Source organism: Strix uralensis, chromosome 6 (genome assembly GCF_047716275.1).
Source record: "Strix uralensis isolate ZFMK-TIS-50842 chromosome 6, bStrUra1, whole genome shotgun sequence".
In the NCBI taxonomy this organism is placed as follows: Eukaryota; Metazoa; Chordata; class Aves; order Strigiformes; family Strigidae; genus Strix; species Strix uralensis.
The window spans coordinates 4418745-4434090 of NC_133977.1; the positions used below are offsets into that span (position 1 = coordinate 4418745).

General features: G+C 46.5%; 1 protein-coding gene across 4 annotated transcripts in view; it reads right to left on the reverse strand.

Annotated features, from left to right (window-relative positions):
- VWC2L (von Willebrand factor C domain containing 2 like) overlaps window positions 1-15346 on the reverse strand; it is a 53867-nt gene that overhangs the window by 15935 nt on the left and 22586 nt on the right. Inside the window, exon 4 of one of the 4 annotated variants that reach the window (XM_074872577.1) lies at window positions 9549-9917. The exons of the other annotated variants lie outside the window; for them this stretch is intronic. Within the exon in view, the coding sequence (XP_074728678.1) occupies window positions 9892-9917 (26 nt within the window). The 3' untranslated portion in view covers window positions 9549-9891. Of the gene's footprint in view, window positions 1-9548; window positions 9918-15346 lie in introns of those variants that run through there. 4 annotated transcript variants of the gene reach the window in all.

The window sequence follows — 15346 nt, forward strand, 5'->3', positions numbered from 1 at the left end:
AAAAAGATGGAAAAAAAGCACCCCAAAATGCAGCCCAGCCCCAAACCCCACAACTAAAGGAGGGTAGAAATTCCTGGGGAAGCCGGAGGGCTTTGGGCACACCCTGCCTGGTTGACTCCTCCACACAGGGTTGTACCCAGCCCCTGCCTTGTTGGGGATGAGCGGAAGCCCAAGCAGGCTCAACACGGAGCCGCTGCAGCCAGCAAGCAAACACGGGCTCAGGGCAACTTGATGTTAACGCTTGCTAAAGTTGGGAACAGAGTTCCAGATGGTCCTTTGTACGTATGGCTGCAACAGCCAAAACTGCTAAAAAGAGCAAAGCACTCTCCAAACGACATCAGGGCTGACCTTGGAAGATGAAAACTTGCCAGTGCCAGAAGTTACTCTATTAGTTTGGCTTTGCATTCCTTTCCCTTGCCTTTTTTTTTTCCTTTTTCTCTTCTTCATTCCTCCGCAGCGATCGCAGTGAGAAAGTCAGCATCCAGAAGGCTATAATAACCAGTGTCTCTGTCTCAGAAAGGGTTTTAATCTCAGAAGAAAGCCAGGGAAATGCTTGCTTTGAAGACAGCATCGCCCCAGCACTTTCAAGACAGATCCCCTCCTTACCGCAGCAGGGCCCAAGGAGGTTTATTTTTGGCTATTTTTGTACTCACTGGAAAAAAGTGGGGGGAAAAGAGGGGCACCGATGTCTAAACAAAGCCAATTTGTGCTGTCACGCCAGGCACCCTCACTGTGTACACCTCCCCTTCCTCCTCCCTCCGGCATCTTATTTATACCACAGTCAATTCCTCCCCGCATCCCTGCCCCCTGTGCCCTCCGCAACCGATTGCCTTCTGCCTTAATTAAAAGCCACCGATTACAGTGCCAAGTGATAAAATGAGGCCAGGGGCTTTTCGTTGCTAGAGGCCAATCCTGCTTGGCTGGCTGGGAGCTGACTTTTGCCGCTGGGCAGCCTGACCCAACTCCCTAATGAACGGCTGGTTATCGAAGAGCTGAGCACATATGCTGCAGAACAGGGCTGTTAAGCACTGTATCACAAGCGAGCCATCAGCCAGAGAGACTACATACTCATAGAGAGCACAGGCCAGGGCTGGGTTAACTAACCTCCAGCGGGTGCTTTAGAGAGCAAACAGCATCTATTTATCCCCCCGACTCTTATTTTGCATGGTTCTTCCCTGGGCTGTGAAGTGATTGCCAAACCCAGTGAATAAACTTTGTTGCCTTTATTGAAGATATTTCTCAGCTACAAAATTTTGGGAGAAGAATCAGGACAGGTCCTGTGAAACCTTTGGGGCAGGATGACATGAGAAGGACAAATAAATGAGCTTCACACTGGCACTGATTGCTCTGGAGACATAAAAAGAAGGAAAATGTCACCCCTAACGTGTGGGCTGCCTGGCTGCATTAAGAAGTCAAAGTAGCAACCGTGACTTTGTGGCTGCTGATGTCCAAGTGTGGGGTGTTGCTCTGCCCCAGAAATGCCCCTCCTGGGATGCACAGCCAAAATCCTTGACATGGCAGCTGAGTTCAGCTGAGAAATGCAGAAACTCAGCGACTGGGGGGTGAAATGCACAACTAGACACTACAGCGTATCAGATGTGTTATTGATGCCGTCCAGCGATGTGGTGCCTACATCATTTGTCAGGATTACCCACCCAATGCTGCCAGAAAGTCTCCCTCCTAAAGGGAAGGGGTCAGAGACTCACTGCTAGCCCCTCGCCAAGAGGCTATCTCCTCCCAGCGTGACGGCAGTAGGGCTAACGCTGAAATGATGGGAGTGTAGCAGACCCCAGAAAGACAGCAATAACACCTTATTAAAAGGTGCCACCAGACTCACTGCTGCTTTGACCTTACCAGTTGGGAAAGTTTTGGACATCATGAGCTTATGTGGTGGATTTTACTTTTTCCCAACAGATTAGTGGAAAACAGAAAGCCAATGATATGTGGCCCCTTTGCTCACCCCCACAGCAGTGACCTGCCTATTAATGCATACAGCGATGGAGAACCATTGGGTTGGCCCCACCTAGGAGTCTACATTCAACCAGCACATGCATTACCTGGTTTATGGCAGACCTTCCTGTGCCAATGTTTCATGTAGCAGAGCAGGCCATGCCTAGAAAGCCCGACCCTCAGTCGGGAGGACAAAATGCACCAAATTCCTTGATGCACCTTGAGCATCACCTTCACATCTGGTAGATCGTATTCCAAGAAGGAAAAGCTTTCACACACCGCTTTGAAACCCCGGCACATCCATGGGGCTGGGAGAGCCCAGCCTCTTTGCTGGGTGCAGGCTGTCACGGCCAGTCTGATGGTGCCTATCAGCATCCCACGTGAACCTGCCAAGCGCGGTCACTGCTGCTGCTCCCAATTAGCCAGCAGTCTCCTCTAATCTCGTCTCTGGCTACAGAATAGCTGCAGCACTTTGTTTAACCCATGGTTACAAGAGGAGCTTCTTGCTTGATCACACATGAACCCGAGGAGGGAGAGCACAGGCAGCACTTCCCTGAGATGGGAGGAAAAAAGGAGGGGAGAAGGGGCAATGCAAACTCAAAAAACACTACCACATGCAAAAGAGGAGTAAGGAAAGTCCTGGTTTTGTTGCTGGGGGCTTATAATTCCTACCTTCCTTTGAGGCCATTCCCCTCCCATCACCACTCCTCAAGCCTTTTCCATAGATATAAGTTAGGCTAAATCTGTAAAGAAAAGTAATCACCTTTACTTCATGGGTTGACCCACTTGGGAAACCCAAGCGACCATTTGGGCAGGGAAGTCCCTCAACTACAGGTGAAACTGTTCAAGAAAGGGTTCTGAGAAGTTCGCATCAAGCACTGGGAGAGCTGAACCAGGCACAACCCCTCTATGTTTCTCAGTCCCTTACTCAGATTTTGGCAAGATCTTTCTGGAAAAAGATGGCAGCAAACCAAAGGAGGCAGAGCAGCAATGTAGGGGGGTTGTGCAGACCCTCCTAGTCCAGACAAGCAAGCTCCTGTCACAGATAAATGCACCCCGGGAGGACGGCTGGCTGCAACTTTGCTATTTGGACTTGCTGTTCATCCCAAGGGGCAGAGCCACCTCTCAGGGGCAACAGCAGCAGCATGCCCTGTTTTGGAGGGTGTGAGGCTGGCTTATGTGGGTGCAGGAACTGGCCCTGGCTATTTTTTGCTTGTAGCAACTTCATTGTCAAGCTGTTAGGAGAAATGAGAGGGGGACAAATCCTCAGCTGCTGAAAAAGCACGGGTGTTTCCCTTGGAGCAAGGCAGCCAGGCCAGTTAACATCAGTCTCAGGACTCACAGTGTATTTGTTCTCTAGAGGGGCACAAATGTAGCCAAGAAAAAACGTGGTTTCTGTGCAAAACATAGCAAATACATCTAACTGTTACTATTGTGGACAGGTTTCCATTTTTAATCACAGTTTTCCAAGTCCTTAATAATTACCATTTGACATTTCCTGCAATACATTTCTTTTTCATTTGACACAGCTTGAAAAGTAACCAAAAATTCTCTCTCGCCGCTTTCCTCGTAGCACAGAGAGGGTAGCAAAGCCTCACGCACATCAACTGCGGCGTGTCGAACAAAAGCAAGCAAAATTCATTCATCAATAGCTGACAACCACTGCCCTGATCCGTAACCCAGCGGGCAGGTCTGCGACTGCCGTGCCGTCAGGAAGGGGCTGGTGCCCGCACCGCCTGCGCGACTGCCAGCCTCTGCTCGCTGGGAGATAAGGGATGACGCATCGGATGCTGCTGCGGACCCGGTTCAGATGAATAATCCTCATGCAGAAGGAGTCCCTTGGACGTCAGCGGTGGCTGTGATGAGTCAGAGATCAGAGAACGAGGCTTTTCTGGAAGGAACACCCAACGCTGGCTCGGCCCTCATGAAATCAGAGCCTTTGACTTGCAAGCTGAGCTGGCTTGGCACTGAACTGCTGCGTGTCGGCTGCAGCACGTTCCTCAGCCTCTGCTCAGACGCAGCCCAAGGAACTGACGGGGGGATTATTTACTCCCCAGTTTTTGCAGTCCTTTCTGTATGCAGTGAGGGCTGTGAGGGGATGGCATGAAAGCACACTGCTGTGTTGGTTCAGAAACCAGAAACCAGGCAAATGCACTGACCTGAGATAATGAGACTCAGGAGCACCTAAGCAATATCGAGCGAGGGCTCTTCCACCTGCGCCTCCTGACATTTCCCATGCATTTCAATCAGAGGAGAAAGTGCAATTCAAGGTGCTATTTTGCAAACAGCAAAGCCTGCAGGCCTGATCCTGCAAGGTGCAGAGAGTTTACCAAGAAGCGCTAGGTGCTGGCAGCCCTCTCCAGCCAGGTGTGGAAGGTGGTGGCCCCAAAGACATCTAGCCCCAGAGGAGTATTTTAATCCCATCCTGGACCTGACTACTTACCCGGGCTGAAGGACGTTTCCCATCGCAGTCAGAGCTATTTCTGCTATTCCTCTCCCACTCAAATGAGGAGGAAAAGTCAAAGTCACAAGCACTTTTCAGTTTTAATAAAAATCAGAGCAGGTTCTCTGAAAAAATTCATTTGGCAAAACCCCCTTCATTTCTGTCTTCCCTATTTGAAATGGTCCGAATTATAAAATAAATATCTACATCCAAAATCATGTCACCCCCTCCACCCGCCCAGATTTGAGTCGGTTTGTTTTGAAAGCATTAAAATAGGGCATCTGATCATTTCAAGGTTTCTTCCCGACCTTTTTAAATGTACACACAGTGAGTTTGCTATAATTGGCCTTTCTCCTGGGGACATTTCAGTGAGTCAGCATTTTCTGACCAGCATATTCCCATCTTCTTCAAATACGCTCAACCGGCTGCAGTGAAAGAAGTCCGAGCTTTGAAAGGCTGGGGAGAACTTTGTGTGCTCATCTTCACACAAACCCATTTCTCTCAACAGGTCCTGTGTAGGACTGTGCAGTACTTTTCTTTTTGGTACATCAGCTCCTGCTCCGTTATTTCTAGCAAACATGAGCTTCCCTACCAGCACAACACATTTTTAACTGGAACAAAAAAGTGGCTTAGTTGATGGAAAATGAGGTATACAGTTTACATCAGCTGTGGGACTGGTCCATATCTAGGGTTTTTTTTTTCTTAAAACTACTTACTGAATTCCTGGTGGCAATTACGATTTTAGAAATGGGTACGAGTGGAGTATGTACATCCTAGAGTTTACCTGAAAAGAATAAACCTGGGGAGCCTCCATGCACAAGAAATATAACATTGCTCACATGGTGTAGAATACATGTGATGAGGATGTAGGAGTTGGGGGATACCTAACGGGAGCTCTGACTGCCTTTCCACCTTCCTAGGAGATGAAATCTAACTTGCAGTTGACATCTTCTGTACAAGAATAAGGTTAGATCAAACATACAATTAGACCACATACATCCTGAGTTCACTGGAGATAGGGCAGATTTCAAACTCTGTTCGTCAGACAGGACTGCCAGTCTGTGGTGTTTTGCACATTGTTTTGAAGGGGTTTTAGCTTGATTTTTTGTATTTCTATCATGAGCAATTTCTGATTTTTACGGTTTTAAATTTCAAGAACTTGTGTACAAAAAGGAATGGTAAGGAATACAGGCATGCCTACACGGGGTTGCTAAGAGTGACCATGTTTTGCAATGAGACCCACCTAGTACATGCCCACATCCCAAAGGACGGGTTTCTTCAGTCCAGCAGAAAAGCAGTATGTCCTCAGGACACAGACAAGTTGAGGACCATGGGCTGCCAACTGTCTTTGCTAATGACCTACTGTATCACCTGGGGTGCATCACTGCCCTCCTCCCTGCTTCCTCTCCTCCCCAGTCCCTATTGCAGGTGTGAGCTCTGCACCTCAAGTCTCCACACATGAAGTCTCCTGGTGGCTTAGTGCTTCTGGACACAAAAATGTTAAGGGGTAAGAGTGCAGTGGCAGCTTTTCTTGTGCACTCAGGGAACGCACCCATGCTGCAATAAAACAGGGCATGAGACCCTCCTCTGGCTCTAATGCCATGTAGCAAAGACTGGCCACACCCACACCACCCAGCACTTCTTGGACCTCCTCCAGAGCCCAGGAGGTGCCCTCTTCACCCCAAGACATAGTTATTTTGTATGCATTTCTTTGGACTGCTTGAGCTAGCAGGAGAGTGGCCCTGCAGCCCAGCAGGATGATGGTCCCTTAGCATCAAGGGGTGATATGTGCCTCGGGGTTGGGGTGAAGACACAGCTGGGCGGTGGAGCATACAAAGCCTGCTAAAACAGCGCTGGCCGAGTGCTGTGACTTAGGTGTGTCACCCCATTACGAAGTGCTGACAGTCAGGGTCCCACGGCCAAGTGCTCTGCCCAGCCCTCCTTTATTTAGCTGTACCAATACGGCCAGAGGTGCGAGGAACCGAACCATGCCAACCCAACCAGTCAAAGCAAAGAAAGCAACATCCTCTCCTCTTTTCCACTGGGCTTTTATTTGCTAATGATGAAGCCTAAGTTCTTCAGTCTTAGGTATGAATTCAGATCAACATTGCAGAAGGGTTTTCTAAACACAAACACAGAAAGCAAGAAACTACTCCCAACCAGTCAAGCTCTTCGCAGCCTGTGCTGCAGAAATAGAGGCAAGAAAAGCCTCATGCGGCAGAAGTGAAGCGCTGGTGTTGAGCTCTTAGACCTGCACTGAGAGCTGAAAGCACCCATGGAAAACCAGAGCATGAAGACAGCTAACTGAGAGGGAGAGGGGTGGGCCAAGAGAGTGGAGAGAAATGGATGCTGATGTTTATGGGCAGAAGAGCATCTCTGGACAACAGGGACCAGCAATATCTGATGGCAGCCTTGGCACCACACCAGCCTCGAGCCTGTCCTACAGGAACCCTCTCCAGGCAGCACAGCTCAACCACTGTCACACAGCAGCATCGTCACCACGAATAAATAATGTTCTTTCACCCTCACCTGAGTGTGCTGTAACAAACTGCGGGTCCTTCTGGCAAATGGTTCCACCAAACTTGCACTTATTTTCATTCAGCCCAGGGGATGCACTCCATTAGCAAATCAGGGATAGAGATGAAGAAGAGCACACTTTAAAAATACTTTTTAGTCTCTCCAGCTGAACTGATTGGTGAGTTGGCAAGCGTAACAGGGTAGGATGATGTGCAAACATACAGTAATACCCAGAATGAGATTACTGCACTGATTTCCTTCGCAGAGGTGCGTAGGTGTAGAAGAGACAGAAGGCTGTGGCTGAAATGCAGGACCCTACCAAAGAAGCAGAGAGGATGGAGATGTAGAAAAGGCAGAGGAAAGGGAAGGAAAGGAAACGGGAAGAGACAACTTCTAAGTGCCTTTTTTAATTCTAAGTTTTCTCAGACTTGCTTAGCTCTAATCTTTAATTCATATTTTCATTACAGTCTCTTTGCTCTGTAAAGTCTGCATTTCATGTAAAAGGAGCAGCTCAAACATCAATTATTTGACATAAGTCAACCCCTTGTTAAAGTCCTCTACTCTACATATATGTAGGCTCCAATAAAAGGAGCATTAAACATTCATTAAATTAGAAATACATGAAGACAGTGTCTGCCACTCTTCTCATACAGATATGCTTAATAATCCCAACCTTCTAGAGCAGCGAAAGCAAACCCATCTCTAATCCTTTTAGAAAGCCTGACCATGCAAAACACCTCAGCCTCCTGCAATTTGCCTGTGAGTCACCCAGACATTATTAGCTCTTGCAGGTCAGATCCTCAGCTGGAGTAAACCAGAGTAAAACAACACTGCTGACGTTACACTAAGTGACACAGAGTCAGGATTTGGCTTTAGGCTTCTCTTGCAGCAAAATGGTTTACAGCAATGTAGTTGGATAATAATGCCACTTTTGGTCTTTTAAGTTACACCAAGAATCTGATCAGGTGGGGAACAGCCACACCACGCCTGCTTTAATTTCAGCACTGCCCAGGCTGCTTGTGCTCTGAAAAAGGAACCTGGTTTCCCAACCCGAATCCAGAAATTTTTTCCCCCGCAAAACCCCAAACCCACCCCCCTCCTCTACAATATACTATCATGATGATAGTGGATCTTGAACTACCACTGCCATAGGCTTGTGCACACAAATTTCAGCAACGTTTTCCCAAGGGGAAACAATCACCGGTGAGCAGATGCTTCTTTATAAATATTTCTGAGTTTAAAGAGCAATGCAGACCATGTAACGTGTTTCCCATATCTCTGTGAGCTGTGTCCGCTTAATAAGAGCTTTGGAGCAAGTCCCATCCAACAAATGACTTCTCATAATCCTCCCTGGCCCTTCTCTTCTGAGTGCCTGTAGACATTCATTTTGAACTCTGCTGGGGTGGAAGCCTGGAAACATGGTTAGGACCTGGGGTACAAATTCAGGACAGGGGCTTTCAGCTCCTGCCTGGCCTTCAGCTGTCTGGCAGAGTCTTCTTCTGCCTTGTTTAATATGTGAATTATCCTTTTCTTGCTTCCTGGGCAGAGGGAGAGACCACAAATGCTTGGGAAGTATTAGCTGACCTGTAAACATGCAGACGAACATGTTGGGTCAAAAGAGGCTGCTGCCCCACTGGCTCCCTACCGCAGCACTCTTTGAATTCAGCTTTTCCCAGAAGCGTCCCTGTCACTCTCACGCCTCACAGTCCAGCAGCTCCTGCTTTGTGTGAGCACTGAGCTGTGTGATAGAGTTAATCACATTAAGCGCTGTTCAGTTCATGTCTTTTTCATTCTCTAAAGGCTTTTCCTCTCCCCGGCCTCTTTTGGTCTCTCCTCCTAAACTTCAGGAGGTGGCAGATTCAACTCAGCCCCCCCGTTGCTATCCAGCACCAGGATGGCTAATTTTGGAAGGTTTAACCTCTATATACCTTTCCAAAGCTTTTCACCGTTACTAGATGACTCTTCCAACAGCTGTCTCCACAGGGAGCAGGTCATAGTCTTTAGTCAGCAGGGCATTTAAGCATCTGGATAATCCAACCGCGTGAGATTTCCAAAAGCAATGGAGGGGCTAGCTCTTGACAGATGCTTATGTACCTAACTCTCACCAGCAACTTCAGCATCTACGTGCCTTTAACCACTTGGCCTGAAGTGACGGAGGTGAACGAGCTCCACTGAAAATCAATTTCAGTGAAATGACTTCTTTTTTCAAGGAACAGTAAAAAGCAAGTACTGAAGCATTTTGTCAGGTTGGTGACTGTCCCAAATATACCGCTTTGTTTTCAGTCTTGATCTTCTACTTGCTTTTAAATCAATCCTTTTTTTCCTCTGTTGGTAATCAAATCACTCCTTTAATTGAGCTAATTGGGCACCACAGTTTACACTCCTGCTGGTAAACACAAAGAGCATTAGCCAACAAACAATCAAAAACGCATCCTTTGTAGTCTCAGCAATTTTCTTTTGCATTCAACCTTCCAAAACCATTGATTTTCACAGCTGGCCATGAAGCCTCGGTGCACTGGGCTCTGTCATCGCAATGTTAAAGTGGCTTCTACAGGCTCTGCAAAATGGAAGATGACTCCTGATTTGGGGTGACATCTCTGCGTCAGCACAGCAGCGCTACGGAGTCAGCTGCGAAACAACCACCAGCCCCCACGTGCTGGGCAAGCGCTGCCCGAAGAGGAGCAGGTCCTTCCTGTGACCCTCAGCCTGACATCTGAATGGGGTGGTGGGGGGGGGGTCAACTGAGTACCCAAAAAGGCTGGCTGGCTGCCATGAATACTTCTTCCACCGAGAACGAAGGGTGATGCAGCTACGCTACGCTACCAGCTTCAGTCTTCGGGACCTATGAAGAGGATCGTGGAGTCCTGCAAAGTCCGGCGTGGGGGATACATCTTCTTCTTGGCTGGTCACATTCAACTTGCATCTGAACAATCAATCAGCATATTGCATAGACTTTGACTGAAGGGGGTTTAACTGCAATCTTAAAATCTGGCCATTTCAGGAATTCCTGAAATAAATTAGAAGAGGAATTTTATTTAGTTGTTTTTTTCTAAAGGAATTCCCCCATGGCTCCAAAACACTGTTTTCCATAAAGTAAATGAATATGAAGTCTTCTCTCATCCTCTTGCCACATTTTCTGTGCCACCTTTATCCTGCAACAGTTGTATATAATCAAATGGCTGACAAAACATCCTCTCCCCAAAACCTTCCTTTTTTTCCTCAAACTTTAGGTATTTTTTTCCACACTTCACTGATTTGTCACTGATCATGACAGAAGCAGATGCTTTCCGAAACAATGACCTGGAGATTCAGTGATCCACATCTTGCAGATAAATAACAAGCTACATTTATGCAATAAAGCACAGGTAACTTAATATCCAGGCACTGGATTATTAAAATCTTGGTACTTTTAAAAATAATTTGGAACAATAAGAGACCACATGGGAAAGTTCTTTTTGTCAATATTGGTTAACAACTTGCACTTGTTAATCCACTACCTTCACCTAAAATACAATAAATAATTTACATTTATATGGAGCTTTTTGTCCCCCAAAATCCCAAAGGGTTTTGCAAAATAAACAGCTCGCATTGCCCCCCTAAGACAATACCTGGGCATCGATTTGGTTGTCTCCCTGATTCAGAACCAACACCTCTTTCTGCGGCATCTAGATTTTCCTGGGAGGTCTACCCACCTGAGTGGTAATCAGTATTAACCCTGCTTAATTTATGAATGCAAATGAAGTTCCTGAACCAATTTTCACCCGGTGTGTGGCTGGGCCCAACAGGAACAGCCTGGCCTGGGAGCTGCCTGCCCATGTTCTAGAACCAACTCCCCCGGTAGACCACAGCAGAGCTTTTCTGAAGGGACACCCCTTCAGCCCTTGGGGACTTAGAAAAATCTCCCGCTTAGAAAAATGCATTTCTACATACTGCTTGCTAGGAAAAGGCAGCTTCGAAGGTCAGCCCCCGGTGTTGTTCTACACAGTGGTGTGCAAAATTCACTTAGGGACACATGTAACGCATATTTGTTTGCTAAAGGAAAGGCTGCCCTCAGCTTCGATGGGCTGGGAAAATCCTAGGGGGTTTTCCGGGCAAAACATGCTGTGTTACAGAAAGAACAAGCTGGGGTGCAGAATGCTTATTTCAAATTAACTCAAACAGAGAAATAATGAGCAGCAAGTTTATATTCTCAGTAAATTAAGAGAGAAGCTCAGGGAAAATGTGGCTTCGTATGCATGGAAATAAATTATTATTTACTCACTTTTGTGCTCATGCCCTCATGAAGAAGATATTTGTATGAAATTATTAATATTTATAGCATATTACAATAAATACTCACAAGAGCTTTGCCTGAATACATGTTACTTTACCAAGGTAAAATATGTTGAAAGTCAAAGGGATCTTTTGCTTGTGTGTGGTGGGCAGGATCAGACTCTTTGAAATCTGTATCAACTGTGATAATTTAAAGCTTTAATTAAAGACTCAGTGACAGATTATCTACAAAACGTCTTCCTGCTGCCCAGTATTTCATCACAAATGTCTCCAGAAGCCCACGCTAACGTGAGTAAGCACACTTGCCAGGAAGTATTTCACTGTGGACATGTTAGCTTTTATCTGCCTTGTTGGGTAACAAATTCTTTTGTTGAGGATTGGTGGCAACAAAAATTAAATTAAAAGCAAAACCAGACCCCAAACCAGAAATTTATAATGCTTATTCTGTTCATCCCTCAAGAAAATGAAAGTGCCAAGGCAAAGTCTATTTTAGCAATTGTGTTAATGTACGTGTAAATGGGTGAAGGCGCCTTTGAAATGCTCTGAAAAGAATTTCACACTTTAGAGAGGAGAAGCTAACAATTCTATTGTGGCATTTATTGGGATTTTTAAATTAATTTCCCTGACACAGCTGTGCCATAAAATCCCCCATGGTGAATTTTTGCTAATGTTGAGATTATTTTGGGATACAATTCTGAAGGAGGACTTTGTAAAACCAGGAGAACATGGGTCACTGGGAACTGTACGCTGCCCCTTCCTTGCCTCCAGTCACCTCCAGCCTTTCCCTGAGCAGCTGTGACACTGATAATTTGAAACTGCATCTGTTTTTTCTTCCACGGAGCAGCAAACGGGGGATGTGAAGCTGAGCCCCCTTACAGCAGTGGGCAAAGATCAGCGTGTCACTAACTCAGGGTGGCGTTGGAGGAAGCACCTCCAAGGCCACCTGGGGACTGCCTGCTAGAGCACATCTACTCACACCTCACACCCCCCCCAAAAAGGACACGGGAGCGCGTGGTTTTGGCTCTGAACAAACAGCACTGGGCAAGGTGAAATGCAGTGAATTTCTCCCTTTGTGCACAGCAGTAGGTGAGAGTTGTTTGGAGGTGTCAAAGAAGAGGAACCCATTTAGTCTGGATCATAGATTAAACCAGATTAAGAGACATAGGTGATGATACACTGGAGATCCCCCCCAGTCCCTGCATCCTTGCCAGACCATGTCCAAAGAGCTGAAGGAAACGTAAAGAGCAACCTTGCAGCAACACATAAGGAAGGGCCTTAAAAAACACACGTCCCACCAATAATGAGGCTCAATCTGCAGCAGCCGATGGATTTACAGGGAGAGACAAGCAGAGGTTTGGAAATGAAAAGTTCATGGTCAGGTGAGAAGACCCAGGAGAGGTAAGAATAACACCAGACAGACATGTCTACAGTCCTAGACACAGGAGGATGAGGATCTTGGGGGGGATTTTTGCTCAGAAAGGCTTTGGTGTAAGCAGAATGAATGGATGCTCTTGCTGAACTGCAGGAGAACCTGGGGGCAGGAGGGATAGCACAGATGGTGGCAGCCACGAGCTTGATTTTAACAGTCATAGGCAAGTTTTAGATCCTGCAGAGGAGAAAGTTAACAATAGCTGACACACTTTTGTCTGGAGAAGTTACAATGACTAGAAATAACAACTCCGGGCCATAATTCTGCAGTCTGTTGCTACCAGGAAACGTGAAATCCAGTGACCTTTCATCTCCACGATGGAAATGCTACACAGCACCTGGAGCCATTGCCCTCAAAATCCACTCTGACAAATGGGACAATGGGACATGAAGGAGAAAATGTCCTCTCCCTCTCTCACCCCCAAATTTTAGCCTCCCAGTGAACTCTGCCTGCTCTGCATTTAATGCAGTATCCCTTGCTGAGCAGAGCCAGCTTTGCATGAGCTACAGCATTTAGCAAAACACAAGATAACAATTCTATTTCTTTTGACAATAAGGAATAAATCTGCAAAGCCACTTGTTCAGACTGCTCTTAAATGATGGTAGAGGGAAGGAAATTGATATCGGCTTTTTATGAATCTTCAGGTCAGGTATGTTAGAATCAACAGATTTTTGCATTAACCTCACTGCTACACAGCACTTTTGCCCTTGGCAAGGCATAATTAAGAAAGGCATGAAAATCTATCTGAACGTATCGAGAGGAAATTATTCTCCCATTAACGGCAGCAACAGCTAAACAAGCAGGTAAGCTATGCTGCTAGCAGAGTGCCGCAAATGATGCAGGGCTGTGTTTTAACCTAAAATGAAGATTTTCCTTACCAAAATTTTAAGGAGTAGCTTTTGAAATGAGGATTTGCACTAAAGTTGTTCTGGGGATTAACACTTCTTTCCCCTCAACATCTGTATTCCTTGAGCTCTTCTGTTTGCCTTTCTAAAATGATGACCATGGGGACTGAGACTAAGCTAAAATCTTTTCATCACACTGAAACATGGTGCTGTAACTGTCTTCACCACTTTGGTAGAAAGCAAAAGCTACTGGATGGAAGGAAGAAAAAACAAATAAATTTTTAAGAAGTGTGGTTTCAAGTCATTTAAGTGGGTCTGTCAACTTGTGTTATCTTCATGCCTTTGTGAAACTGAGCTCCTAATTGACTGGCTGCAGTGGAGAGCCAAAAGATAAAATCTGGGTCTCAAGATGAACAGACAGCTTAAAGCGTTGCGATCCTCATTCACTAGGATGTGTCAGAGGGATTCAGAGGTGAAAGAGACACAGCAGTGACTGTTACTCTTTCACATGAAGTTCCCAAAACTTAAGAGGGAGGCAAAAGGTGTGCACCACATTTGGAGCCACGTCCAAGACCAGTAACAAAATCTGCTCATCAGATTCCCTGTGACAATGGAGACTACCTTGGCACCTCCTAATTTCTATCACTGTGTGAACTATTGTATTTCATTTGCAAAGGATAAAGCCAAAACTACAAGCAGTGGCCAACTATTAGCCAGTCACAACTGCAGAAGGAGGAGCAGAAAGCCCTGCCAGCTGGGAGGTCTCACATCTCATCCCTACAGCCAGGCTGGGACACAAGGAGGAGTTCAGTTCCCCTCCACAGTACCCCCCCATGTAGATATCCTCCTTGATCCCAAGGAATAGCCACACCACTGTGTTGCCTCTCACCTTCATCCACTGCTGGCTCAGAGCTGTGCTGCAAGCCCTGGTCGCCCTGGCCCCAGAGACCAGGATCCCCAAGGCATGCAGAATGCTCTTAAGAGGATGGTGAAAAATACTTCCCTGCCTAAAACAGGTTTCCGAGAACTTTATATCTGTATCTCCAACAGATGAGTGAAGAAAGGAGCGGAGAAATTTGGCAAAACTGTGGAGGAAGCCTCCTGGCTTCTAGTTGAGGGTTCCAATAGCTACACTGTGCCCCGGAGCCCCTTCAGCAGGTGTTCAATTTTCCTTGTGTCCTCCTGTCCTCATTCCCACCAGCAGGAGCTGCTTCCTTCCCTTTCCTGCTGGTTATATGGGCACTGACTGTTTTGAAGAAAGATGCTGTCCACTCCCAGTCACCAGGCATGTTGGGGAATGCAACACAGAAAGCCACCAACCCCAAAGCATCTGCTTATTTGGGGAAATGGTCATGGTGGTGAAGGGTTAGTAGGGAAACCCAGCAGCTCCTGGACCCGTGTGAAGCCACCTTTGAGTCTGCACTCCTGGGAAGGCTGAGTGATGCTCAGAGTTTGGATTCAGGTGATGTGAACCAGATGAGAAGGAATTGGTGAGTGCTGCCACCATAAATGAGGGGGATTCAGCATGGTACCCCATACGCAATGGGAACACAGAGGCCAAACACACATGAGCAGCACTTGTTTGGGTGTAAATGAGTCTGAGCTACAGTGACAGGCATGGCAATGGCCAGCGTTACCCCTCCCAGTCATCAACCTGACATCAATCCTGTTGAGTGCGATGGGAAACCTCACACCCAAGCGCAGTGGGCCATATGCAAAGGTGGGTGGTGGATAGAGCTGGTTAACATAGCTTTTCTCTGAAGTTCATCAATAACAACAACAAACCAATGAAATTTCCTATGAACATTTTCTGCTTTTCAACAGAAACATAAAACTGTAAATGAAAACCTTTCAAAATTGATTTAATATAAACCTCAGTATTTCAAGTAG